Below are 13,664 nucleotides of genomic sequence, written 5' to 3'. Positions count from 1 at the left end.
AAATTGTATCTAGTAACTCTATTGAGAACATTTGTCAATCGGCTCCCCGTTGGATGTGTGTATACTCATGTTCGCTGAACTGGTTCCATTCAAATAAACTGTGAATACTTTCTACAGAAACAATTATTGATTTAGAAAAGCCTGGACTGAAAGTGAGCTGCCCGTTTATCTAGAGCAGTGGTTCTTAACTTGTGATCTGTAGAACCCTGGGTTTCCACAAAGCCTTCTCAGGGGCTCTGCGATTGCTTAGATAATTAAATAATATTAACAGATTAATCAAGTGTGTATAAATAAAGAAGCAAAATATAAAATTAAACATTTTAAAATGTTCTGTATATGTGAAGGAATTTGAAATTAAGAGTCTAAAAAATAAGTTAGTATCGTCTGATTTTAGTGCAAATGCATCAAATAGAATATTGGAAGGACAATGAGTGGCCTAACTTGAATTTACCAAAGCTCCAATTCAATTTTATATTTATTTTCTATTTGTTAGTGAAAACAAATAAAATATTTAATCATTTTGTATTTGATTGATGAATATTTGTTTCTGTATATTTTGTGTATTTTATTTGTTGTTCAAATCATCACAAATGCTTAACTTGGGTCCCCGACTTTCCAATAATGAATCATGGGGGTCCCTGAATGCCAATAATGATTCAGGGGGGTACCCGTGTTCCAGTAATGATTAAGTGGATTCCCACATGAAACAAAAAGGTCAAGAACCGCTGATCTAGAGCCATCTAATTACTACTACTGTACTTATGATAACAAAACATGGCAAAACATTCCTACGAATGATTGGAGATTCGGAATTTATAAATATAAATGTCTTATCCGCTAACCACTTAAGTATTTATTGATAGCTGTTACTTGTACCTTTAAAAGAAAAGCATAAATTCATAAAGTACCGTTCTGAAAAGTGCTACTAACGGCAGACGTGTACCAATAAAACAATGAGTTTGCAAGCCTGATCCATTACCTTGGATGATAAATTTGAGAGCATATCTCTTCAGGTTTTTTCTTTTGATGGAGCAGAAGCTGGCAGGGAAGGATCCTTCTACCAGAAACCTGTAAATATCTTCGAACCTATTGCTGGAGGATTCCAGCACCTCCTCCTCTGCCACCTGCAAGGGGTCCATGCCCACCTTCCTTGCACTCCCAGCGTTATGATCTGTAAGGCTCTCTTAGCAGTGAGGCACAGGGGAGGCTCCAGGTCACCTGCAGGGGGTCCATGCCCACCTCCCTTACACTCCCAGCGTTATGATCTGTAAGGGTCTATTATCACCGAGGCACAGAGGACCCTTCAGGCCGCTTGCAGGGTGGCCATGCCCACCTACCTCCCTTGCATCCACAGCGTTATGATCTGTAAGTCGCTCGCCGCACTGAAGCACAGTGGAGGCTTCGAGTAGGTCGTGCCCACCAAACTTTTGCATGGTTTTCAAGGCTCTTTAGCCCTCAGCGGAGGGTCTTCCCTGCTGTCTCAGTGCAGGGGTATACTCTGAGCTCAGGCATACAACAAAGTATGCCCCCTTCCCCACATCTTCTCCCTCCCCCCTCAAAACGCACACGCCCCACTAATCTATAAAATTATGTCACTTTTTGCGCGGTTCCTCGGGCCGCAGAAGTTACCTAGCCTCAGACGCAGAGACAAGCCAAAGTAAGGTCACTGGCCGTTATGGGGTTGCACTTTCCTCTGCTCTGTGCCATGTGTGCATTAAAGGTTTCCCTAACCCACTGTGTAGCCTGCTAATGCTTTACCCAGCCCTCCGACACACGCCTTGAACAGGTTGGACCATATACCAGCACGCCAGAATATTTATTGATTGATTGCGGACGTAGGGAAAAAATATTGAATCAGTCAGGACACTTTAGATTGTTACATCTTCCGGTCTTCTGAAGAAAGACTCGTGCGGATTGGGTTACGGCTCTTACATGCTGTAAACGCCGAGAGCACTATGTTATGTCTAAAGATCTAAGCTACTGAACGGTTCTAATGAAGAAACGTGCACTAATTAAAAAAGCTTCAATCATGCAAAAAACAAAAAAACAAAAAAAAGATATATATATATATATATATATATATATATATATATATATATATATATATATATATATATACAGTGTAAACAATTTTGCTTTGGATAATTGATATGGTTTCTTTAAAAAAATGTATTTTAAAAGAAACATTCAGCTCTTTGCTAAATCGTTTCACTTCGGATACACAGTTATGCCACTCAAAGATGGACGAATCTTTAGGCTCTTATTTAGAGAGGTGGCGCGGAGACCTCTTCCACTCATTGCCTCTTTTTGCCTTCTGGTTGTTGACCGTTAGGGCCAGAATAGCGCGTAACATATCCATGGCAACCTTTAAAAGAAAAAAAAGAACCCCTGCCCAACGAAGCGTATTTGGAATTCGGCCAGTCTATACCCCGCTCAAAGATGGCGTCCACTCTAACAAAAATGCTATCTAGATTTTAAAGACTCCCATTGCAAGATGGGGCACGTTTGACTTTACATGGGCTCGAGAAAGAAGTTTCCCGTCCCAACATGGCGTCGGGTGCGCTGTCAAATCCTCCCGTCAGTGCCAACCAGATTCCTTCCCTGCCCTGTCCAGAACTTGTACCATCCTCGTTTGCTCCCCAACGGGTCGTCGGGAAAACAATGTCATCTGAACGGAGGCGCCAGACCCAGTTGCGGGAGCAAACCTTTCACTGCTGCGCCTGTTTTTACACAGACAACATCTTCTTGGAGGACTACCACATGCACGTCTGCTTCCAAGATGAGCAACAGTTCAGGAAGGAATATGAGGGGGTAATCCAGAACTGACAATATACTCATTTATTTATTAATAGTTTCCTAAAACGTTGGTTAGACCCAAAGTGTGATAGAGAACGCTTTATACGAGGACAGGGCACAAAACGAAACTTGCGTAGAAGTTAGAAACATCAAAACAGTAAAAAAAGGTACACCTGAGTTGGAAACATACATTTTAATTATATTGGTCCCACCTCAAGCTTTTTATCAAGTACATTTTAGGGAATGCCAACAAGGATGTTAACATATATACGTTGAAGGATAGATTGTCGTATTAGCTGAAAGTTTCTTAGTCGCAGTTCTAGTGAAATGTTAAACATTATAGTTTACTCGGATAATCTATGATCTGATGTTTCCTAGCGGATGCTTACGTTCTCTCTTCATGAACTTGTTCAAAGGTTTATGATTTTATTACATGATTTCTCACTTGTCTTCCGATTTTTATTTTATTTTATATTTTATTGAGAGGCCAGAACTGCAAACCTGTAATTACCACTTTCCGTAACAACAATGTATAACAGGGGAAAAAAAAAAAATATATATATATATATAAAATAAACCATATGGGTAACAGAATTTTTGCCCGGCGCTAAGTATCCCAGTTACTGGTTCCCACCGGTATTGTTTTACAATCATATAACACAACACAATACTGAGCTATCCACAAAAGCAACGATTCACAACAAGTCTTCTTGATTGGTTTCTGTAGTTGTGTTTATTCTTTCTTTCAGTTTTATTCTACATGTCAATAAATCCAAAAACAGTCTCAAATACTGTAAGCAGTCAGACAAAAGCCAACACGTGTTTCGCTTTCCACTGCGCTTCTTCAGCGCTTAAAATTCTGTTCTTGGAACTTGTTATTCTTACACTCCCATTGCTCCGGTTACTAAACAATTCGCTTCCTCCGTAATTATTTTCCCCTAAATTTCTTTTGAGGCATGTAGTGGTTCTTCTTTAATGTCTGCTTAAGGTTTTAATCCTTCTGAATAGTATATAGTTCAGCTCCCCCTTGCTACGGGTCGACTACAGGCTGGAAGCCTCCTGATCCTTCTCCTTTAGTTCACAGGCGCGTTCGTCCGTGAACTGTCGTCGACCCGTATCAAAGGGGAGCTGAACGATATACTATTCAGAAGGATTAAAACCTTGCCCCCCCACCTGAGGGGTGGGGTGGGTAGAGGTAGGCACACCTTCTAGGCTGTTCTAATTTTTCCCACCTGTCTTCCCATCTAAAAGAAGGGGAGACAGGAGAGGGGGCCTGCTTCTAATAGCAGGAGATGTTGGGGGGCGCGTTACAAAGGCGGCAAGGCATTTGAAGCTCCTCTGCCATAGCTGGCTCTTCCTGACCTGGGGATGTGTGACCACCTCTGCCCTGGAAAGACTGTTTCTGGGCCCAGGGAGCGAAGGCTCCCACCTCAGGGGTTCAGAAACATATCTTGTGGTGGGAGGCTGGTGTTTACCAGTCAGGGAACCCACTAGAGGCGGGTCAGTTTTCAGGGTGCATTTCTAAGATGCCCTCTGAGTGCATGCTATAATAAATCCCACACTGACATCGGTGTGGGTTTATTATACTGAGAAGTTTGCTACCAAACTTCCCAGAATTCTGTAAAGCCATTATGGTACTGTGGAGTTTGCAATGACAAGCTCCCATAATATATACTCCTAATGGCTTTAGTAAACTTACAATGTCTAAGAATGGACTTAGACACTGTAGGGGGTACAGTGCTCATGCAACTGTACCCTCACCAGTGGTATAGTGCACCCAGCTAGAGGGGTGTCTTACCTATACCATAGGCAGTGGTGTGCCGTCAATTGCTGTGTCGTTGGCTGTTCGTGTTGAGCCCTACCTTGTGTATGTCAGCGAGGCGCTGAGTCCATTCACCTCGACGCCCCTTCTCTCCCGCCGCCGCGCTCCTTACTGCGTGGCCGCCGTGTGGAGAAACGGAGGAAAAAACTACATTACCCAGCCTCCCCGGCCCCCAACATCCCGGAAGCAGCGCCAGGAGGCGCTTTAAAACGTGAATCAGTCCCGGTGGAGCGGGTGTGCCGTCAATTGCTGTGTCGTTGGCTGTTCGTGTTGAGCCCTACCTTGTGTATGTCAGCGAGGCGCTGAGTCCATTCACCTCGACGCCCCTTCTCTCCCGCCGCCGCGCTCCTTACTGCGTGGCCGCCGTGTGGAGAAACGGAGGAAAAAACTACATTACCCAGCCTCCCCGGCCCCCAACATCCCGGAAGCAGCGCCAGGAGGCGCTTTAAAACGTGAATCAGTCCCGGTGGAGCGGGTGTGCCGTCAATTGCTGTGTCGTTGGCTGTTCGTGTTGAGCCCTACCTTGTGTATGTCAGCGAGGCGCTGAGTCCATTCACCTCGACGCCCCTTCTCTCCCGCCGCCGCGCTCCTTACTGCGTGGCCGCCGTGTGGAGAAACGGAGGAAAAAACTACATTACCCAGCCTCCCCGGCCCCCAACATCCCGGAAGCAGCGCCAGGAGGCGCTTTAAAACGTGAATCAGTCCCGGTGGAGCGGGTGTGCCGTCAATTGCTGTGTCGTTGGCTGTTCGTGTTGAGCCCTACCTTGTGTATGTCAGCGAGGCGCTGAGTCCATTCACCTCGACGCCCCTTCTCTCCCGCCGCCGCGCTCCTTACTGCGTGGCCGCCGTGTGGAGAAACGGAGGAAAAAACTACATTACCCAGCCTCCCCGGCCCCCAACATCCCGGAAGCAGCGCCAGGAGGCGCTTTAAAACGTGAATCAGTCCCGGTGGAGCGGGTGTGCCGTCAATTGCTGTGTCGTTGGCTGTTCGTGTTGAGCCCTACCTTGTGTATGTCAGCGAGGCGCTGAGTCCATTCACCTCGACGCCCCTTCTCTCCCGCCGCCGCGCTCCTTACTGCGTGGCCGCCGTGTGGAGAAACAGAGGAAAAAACTACATTACCCAGCCTCCCCGGCCCCCAACATCCCGGAAGCAGCGCCAGGAGGCGCTTTAAAACGTGAATCAGTCCCGGTGGAGCGGGTGTGCCGTCAATTGCTGTGTCGTTGGCTGTTCGTGTTGAGCCCTACTGTTATAATAAAGATGAAGCCACAAAGGTGAGTGAACTGTAGCCTTTATTCTCTGACCATCCGCTCTCACAGCACTGATGGAATTCACCTGAACATTCCAAGGTGAGCTCCCTGGGGATATACCATATAACAGGAATGGTAGGGGGTTTGGAACATACCAAGTATTCTGGGATTATAACACATCTCCCTTTGCAGGGATTACAAAAACTCTTAAATACATGCACTATTTACAACTCTATCTTTGCTCCATGTTTGTCCGTTGTCCAAACGAACTACACTTTTACCTGTTACCTCTACCCTTTGAGGTGCACCAAATTTGCTCGTTCCAGGTTGTACCCTACCAGGTTTTTTAACGCACACTTGTGCTTGAGGTTTTATCTCCACTTCTTTTGCTCCATGTTTTGCATCATACCATGACTTGTATTTCTGTTGATGAGACTCTACTCGTTCCTCCACACGCTCTAAGTCAGGTACAACACCTTTTCCCCCACCCAACCAACTTGGGTACATTTTGGTGCTGGGTTCTCTCCCTCTAAGATATACAAACGGGGATAACCCTGTGACTAGGTTGGGCGTAGTGTGGTATGCCCACATAGCCGCTCTCAAAGCTTCCTCCACATTCAAACCATTGGCAATAGCAAGTTGTATGTGCTCTTTGATCATACGGTTTGCTCTTTCTACCAACCCATTTGCTTTTGGGCAATAGAGAGCAGTCCTCTCATGTTTTATATTGTGTTCCTCCAAAAACTCTCTCATAGACTCTGAGACGAACTGCACTCCATTGTCCGTTACCAAAGTGGCTGGGATTCCTTCATACACAAATATGTTTTTCAGAAATGCTATGAGACTGTTAGTTGTGGTGGACGCTGTGAATTTGAAATTCACCCAATGGGAGGTGTAATCCACCAACACAAACAAGAATCTCTTCTGTGGCCCCAGGATGTCCATGGGACCGACAATGTCCATGGCCAGTTTGGTCCACGGAGTCTTTGGCACGTCGACAGGGGCCAAAGGAGCTCTATGAATGCTTTTACTTTTATCGCTCCTCGCACAGCTGACACACTCTTTTACTGTGCATTCCACTTCTGCATCCATTCTGGGGAACCAAAAACAGCTCCGTACTTTGTTCTTAGTGAGGCTTCTGCCTAAATGCCCTTCATGGGCCAAATTTATGATTCTCTTCCTCAACCCTTCGGGAGGAACAATTTTCTCCCCTCTTTGTAAGCGTCCAGCTATAACTGCGAGTTCAAATCTTACTTCCCAGAAGTCTTTAACTTTGTCAGGGACTTCAGAAATCTTCTCCGGCCACCCCTTGACCATGAGTTCTTTCAACATGTCCATAGTCTTATCTTCCTTCATGCACTTGTCCCATTCCGCATCAGTCAGCGAGGGTAAATGCACCACACAAATGGGTACATCAAGAACTTCTTCACTTGGACTACCTCTGATCGGTAATCTCGACAAGCAATCTGCAATCACATTCTCTGGACCAGGAAGGTATTCAACCCTGAAACAAAAGTTCTCCAAACCTAGCACCCATTTGCTTATTCTTGGGGACAAGTTCTGTGCTTGTTTTGATGAAAATATGAAAGTCAGAGGCTTATGGTCCGTGTGTATGGTGAACTTGCTACCCCACAAAAAGAATTTAAAATGGTGGACCGCCCAAAAACACGCCAAAGCCTCCCTTTCGATGACTGAATAGTTGCGTTCAGGCTCACTCAAGGTGCGGGAAGCAAATGCTATTACTCTTTCTTCCCCATCTCCCTTCTGGGATAACATGGCCCCTAAACCCTTGCTAGAGGCATCTGTGGTTAAGATGGTTCTCCTCTTTGGATCAAAGGTTCCCAATGCTGGTGCCTCCACTATGTGTTTTTTTATTAGTTCAAAACTCTCACTGTGAACCTTCTCCCACACAAAAGCCGAATTTTTCTTAAGAAGCTCTCGCAAACCTACACACAAATCTGCAAAATTCCTGACAAACTTGGACATGTACTCCACAAGACCCAAAAAGGATTTGAGCTCCTCCTTACTTGTTGGGTGCGGGGCATCGCTGACAGCCTGAATCAAACTGTGTTTGGGTCGAAACCCTTCTTTGGTGATGGTGTGCCCCAAATAGTCTACTGATGTGACCTTAATTCTGCACTTGTCTATCTGTACTGTCAACCCTGCATCAGATAGTCTGCGACACACTGCATGGAGGGTAGCATCGTGTTCCTCCTCCGTTTCCCCATACATCAATATGTCATCTTGGAAGCAGAGAGTGTTCTTAACACCTATCAGCACTTGCTGCATTATTTTCTGGAATACAGAGGCTGCTGAGGCCAGCCCAAATGGCATTCTCACAAACATAAACGCCCCAAAAGGCGACGTGAACGCTGTCAATGGTCTCGATTCCGGATGCAGCTCAACTTGATGATACGCCCTGGACAAATCGATCACAGAAAAATAACATGCCTTGCCCATGGTGCTTAGCATCTCATTTATGTTGGGGAGAGGAAATCTCTCCACCCAAATGTTTTCGTTTAAGGAGCGAAGATCCACACATATGCGAATACCTTTGCCATTTCCCTTTGATGCCAAAACTAAAGGCGAAAGCCATTCCGTGGCCTCGATGGGTTGTATGACACCTATGTCACACAGCTTATCAAGCTCTACCTTGAGTGTTTCCCTTAGATGGAAAGGTACTGACCGTGTTCTGTGAACCACTGGTCTCGCCCCTTGTCTGATTTTGATTTTGTGCTGGAATTCACATAACTTGCCTAACCTCTCACTAAAGAGTCTGGGGAACATATTCTGTAGACCTGTCTCTTCGCTTGCTCTGTCAACCATGATAACTTGGTTCTCCTTGTTTGGATCTAAAATAATCCCCAACTCCCTTTGGTGTTGCCACCCAAGCAGATTGGCACCATGCTCCACAATGTACACATTACCTTTTGTGATCCTCCCATTAAAATCAATGTAACTGTTCAACATCCCCACAAGGGGAATGGGATCTCTCGTGTAACCTTCAGGTGTGATATCAGGAGTCTCTAAAACTTCTCTGGACCCGCCCAACAACCCCTCAAAATCATGCACATTCACTAACGTGAAGGGGGAACAAGAGTCTGCAAACACCTCAAGCGGTTTGTTATTGAACAACACAATACATTTAGGGTAATTTTGTTTAACCCCCACAGCCGTGCTTTTCACTTGGAAGACATACCTGGCGTGATCATCTTCACCACTATTTACCACACTCACAGTGTTGCTTACCCCTTCCCTGCATACCCTGGCTAAGTGACCTCTCCTATTACATTTTTTGCATAAAACATTTCTAGCTGTACACATAGAGTTATTAGCAAGATGGTTACTGCTTCCGCATCTATAACATTTTAAATTATGCAACTCTCTGTTAGTTTTAGGGATCTGGGCCTCCTTCGTGCCCCATTTGTTTGCCAACTTGAGCACCTCATTACCCTGCTCCTTCACCTGTACTGCTGCTACAACTTCGTCTCTAGCTTTCATCTCTTTAACACATTTCGCTGTATGTTCAATAGATTGGGCAATAGCTACTGCCTCTTTCAAAGTGGGGTTTTTCGCCAACAGCTTTTCTTGAATCCTGCTGTTGTTTGTGCACCTAACTAGTTGGTCACGTATAAGTGAGTCATTTAAGTCCCCGAATTCACACAGTTGGGTAAGACCCCTTAACGCAGCAATGTAGTTACTGATTGATTCACACTTCCCTTGTACTCTGCTGAAAAATTTGTGTCTCTCCAATACCACATTTATCTTATCCCCAAAATGTGCCTCAAGTTTCATCAAGGTCACTTCAAATACGTCAATCTCTTCTTCCTCTTCCACTTCAGGTTCAGGAAGAGTCTCATATATTTTTCGCCCATGAACGCCTAAATTATGCAAAAGAATGTGCTGTTTCCTTACAGCCGAAAACCTTTCACCACCCATGGCGATTAAGTAGGACTCAAAAAGTTTTGCCCAATCTTTCCAGTGAATCTCAGGGTCACCACAGTCATTTAAAAAGGACGGGGGTTGGCTCATCCCAGGCGTGCCCATGGTGAACTAGTTGCACGACACCACTAAACCAGAGATGTACCTCTGAAACAACGCTAAAGCAGAAGTAATAGAGGAGCCTGAAAAACTGGAGAGTTTGAGGTGGCACACACAACGCCTGGATAGCTAGAATACCCCCGTACCGCCTTCCAAACAGAACTAGTTCCTTTGCCCTCTTTGTCACTGGAATCGCCTAGTCGACTCACCAAAACGAAGGAGAAAAGTACCTGATGTTCCACTGGACCCACTGCACACGACGAAAATTCCGTTGAATATGACAAGGATGGCTCTCATGTAGTGGAGCGCCAGGCAACACAGGCTGGAAACCCCTTATTTCGCCAGAACAATACTTAAGAGTTGGCGCTCCGTCCCCCTGCACACGAAGACAATGAAACTGACAGAAAAAGCCCTGAAGCGGCTGGGGCGCCGGACCGCTGACTGGAACTTCCTATGACAGAGCGGTGCTTAGTGGCTGGCGCTGTCTCCTCAGGAGGAAATTACCTCACAGGACGTCCGCTGGTGCCTCCAAACGACGTGTAGATCGGAGCGCCCTTGGCCGGGAACTACAGATGCAGCTGGGGTGCCGGACCGCTGACTGGAAGCTCTTTAGACCCACCGGTGTTAAGAGGCTGGCGCGCCGTCTCCTCAGACAGAATTATCCTCACAGGACGTCCGTTAGTGCCTCCAACGACGCGTTGCTCGGAGCGCTCTTGGCTACAGGAACTCCTCTACCTTTCGGCTGGGACCCACAATCCAGTGGATCAGCTACTCAGTGGCACTTGGAAACGGCTGGCGGGTCGTCACCTTACCGACTCCGCATGCCCCCTATAATTCTCCAAACACACTTGTCACAATGTGCTTAATTTGAAGACTATTAATCACTGCGAACCCTAAGATGCCTCCGCTACATCACAGACGGAATGCAGCTGCCTCCGAGGTTCTCCAGCGTCAAACTCTGCGCCCGAAGGTTCACTTACGAACAGGAGAATCCAACTGCCTCAAGGATGTCACTGGAAGGTGTCCACTTCACCGATCAGGCGGTTCAAACTCGCACAGCACAAGACTGCTGCTCGTCCCTTCCAACTCTGATCTGCTTTACACACCCCGCAGGACTGGTGCTTGTCAGTAATCCTCCTTCCTTCCACCAGTTGAAGAAAGAAACACCTCCAAATTCTTCCTTTCCTTTGAGAGAATAGACAGAGGGGTGATGGCCAGCTGCCCCCTACGCAGTCGTCGCCAGTGTTATAATAAAGATGAAGCCACAAAGGTGAGTGAACTGTAGCCTTTATTCTCTGACCATCCGCTCTCACAGCACTGATGGAATTCACCTGAACATTTCAAGGTGAGCTCCCTGGGGATATACCATATAACAGGAATGGTAGGGGGTTTGGAACATACCAAGTATTCTGGGATTATAACACCTACCTTGTGTATGTCAGCGAGGCGCTGAGTCCATTCACCTCGACGCCCCTTCTCTCCCGCCGCCGCGCTCCTTACTGCGTGGCCAACGTGTGGAGAAACGGAGGAAAAAACTACATTACCCAGCCTCCCCGGCCCCCAACATCCCGGAAGCAGCGCCAGGAGGCGCTTTAAAACGTGAATCACTCCCCGCGTCGCGGGACGCGCGCGGGCAACGCCGGGCTAAGCCCGGGCAAAGGGCGGGCCCTCTGTGGCCCTCAGGGGACCAAAGGAGACGGGACGGGCCACCCCCCTGTAACGAGGCCCCCAGTGTGGACTGAGACTTTGAGGTGATTGTGGTAATCCTGTGATAGGTCACAAGAGGTTATCTGAAGGTCTGTATACTTGTTTAAAGGGGTGCTAAAATCATTTATTAGTCTAGTGTGATAGCTATTTCTCTGGTGTTTTCGTATAAAATGTCTAAATTAAGAAAGACCCCGGTAGCAACAAGATCAATCACCAGAAACACTAATGTATCTTCCACACCACTACCAACACTTACAGCAATAGATGTAATGTTACAAAAAACCATAGGTGTAGTTGCTGACGCCATTCATAACACGGAAAGGCGTCTTTCATTAACACCAAATTTGTGCTTCCCAAATCTTGATTTACACACAACTGCCAATAATATAACTTTGGAGTCCTCTTCAGATACTGAGGATTCACTTTTAGCACATTCCTTTACCGGGCTACCTACCACTAAAAGTTGCTTAAATAACACACTCTCAAACTCACCTATGCCACTGACTGGTACAGTAGGAAGCCCTGTACCAGTCATTAGTAGCGGAGAAAACCCATGCTCATCTCACCCAGGTATCTTACCATCAAATTCCCCTGGGGAAGTACTTCTAGATAGCTCTCCCTTAACTAACAGTATATCTGTAGACATCTCATCCCCCCCAAAAAAGCTGAAACGGCGCTACGGTAAAAAAACCAAATCAATTGTGCGGAAAACTCATAGACCGCTAGGAAATCACAAGCCCTCAGCAAAAGATGTCTGGCAAAATTTTAGACTGGCCAAATTATCTAAAAATACTCTTAATATAAGTCTAAATTCCTCTAAACAAGATGTTTTACATCCTAAGGAAAAACAACATGAGAATATTAAAACTCAAATAGACCAGTCAAGCCAAACCGTGAGGATGGGTATATCAGAGGAACTACATCTAACGGATTTGGAGCAGCTACTTTGTTCCCTTCTCCAACCCATAAGAGATAAATTATGTAGTTTTGAACAACTTTTTGCGACGTTTGAGAAATCTCTGAGTAAGGACTTCATAAGCATGCCTAAATCTTTGACAACATCCACACAGATCGACAATGTAGAAATCTGCGATCCTAACCCGCCACCTCCCTTTTCCTCGGGTGAAATAGGCAACAATGAACTAAATTTACACCCAAGTGAAAATAATGGATTAATAGTGGCGCCGACTATATCTACCACTCTAGTCGACCCATTAGTGGATAGCGAAGACAGTGAATGGGCTACGGAAGGTTTACCTCCTGCCCTACCTGCTATCGTGGCTGGACCTGAAAGACCCATATTAATAGAAAACCCAGCCACTACCACCCAACCAACGCAACCTTCCACGATGCGACAACAAACTAAAACACCCATCCATATTAATCTCCCTCCAGAATCTCACCCATATATCATAGTAATGATAGGCGTCCCACAACTTGAAAAGGGCAAGGTTGAGAGATATGGGGATTTGAAAAATAATGTTAGCCATTGGCTTACTGCACATAGACCGATCCCTCGCCATATCAGTGGTAAAATTACTAATGTTAGGAGGGTTGATTGGGTGGGTCAAAGATATAAATCTACCGAGGGTGATTGTATCGTTGTCACTTTTATGGATACACGAGCAGTAAAGCACATCACCAGTTGGAGGGTAGGCTCGATCAATAGCCTGATCCGCACCATGGATCTAAGTTATTTCTATCCCCCAAGTGCTCACAGCTCTAATAAATCACCTTCTAATTAAGGGTGGGCGTAGTGGGCGTAGTGGGGCTACGTGAAGCAGCACGTAGTGTGCCCAAATCTATGCACACTACGCGCTTCGCGTAGCCCCACTACGTGCCACCCACCTCCCGCCCGCCCTCCTTTTAAATAATAGCAGCAATGTAAAATAAATTAAAGTAAAGCGACTTACCGTAAGCGCGGCGTCTCCGGGGCTCCCTCTTCTTCGTTTCTAATTTCTTCTGACAAATGCGCATGCGCGGACGCCTGCGCATGCGCATTTCTCGCAAGAAATGCGCATGCGCGGGTGTCCGCGCATGCGCATTTGCC

At 46.2% G+C, this 13,664-nt stretch overlaps 1 protein-coding gene across 2 annotated transcripts in view; it reads left to right on the top strand.

The window, feature by feature from the left end:
• Window positions 1–2,323: 2,323 nt before the first annotated feature.
• Window positions 2,324–13,664, top strand: part of OGFOD2 (2-oxoglutarate and iron dependent oxygenase domain containing 2) — a 107,212-nt gene continuing 95,871 nt past the window's right edge. Inside the window, exon 1 of one of the 2 annotated variants that reach the window (XM_085632789.1) lies at window positions 2,324–2,811. In XM_085632789.1, the coding sequence (XP_085488915.1) occupies window positions 2,548–2,811 (264 nt within the window). In that variant the 5' untranslated portion in view covers window positions 2,324–2,547. The remainder of the gene's footprint in view (window positions 2,812–13,664) is intronic. The other variant, XM_085632790.1, reaches the window with a different exon arrangement.

This window comes from Triturus cristatus, chromosome 11, assembly GCF_964204655.1.
Source record: "Triturus cristatus chromosome 11, aTriCri1.1, whole genome shotgun sequence".
NCBI lineage: Eukaryota > Metazoa > Chordata > Amphibia > Caudata > Salamandridae > Triturus > Triturus cristatus.
This window is presented reverse-complemented; position numbering and strand designations above follow the sequence as displayed.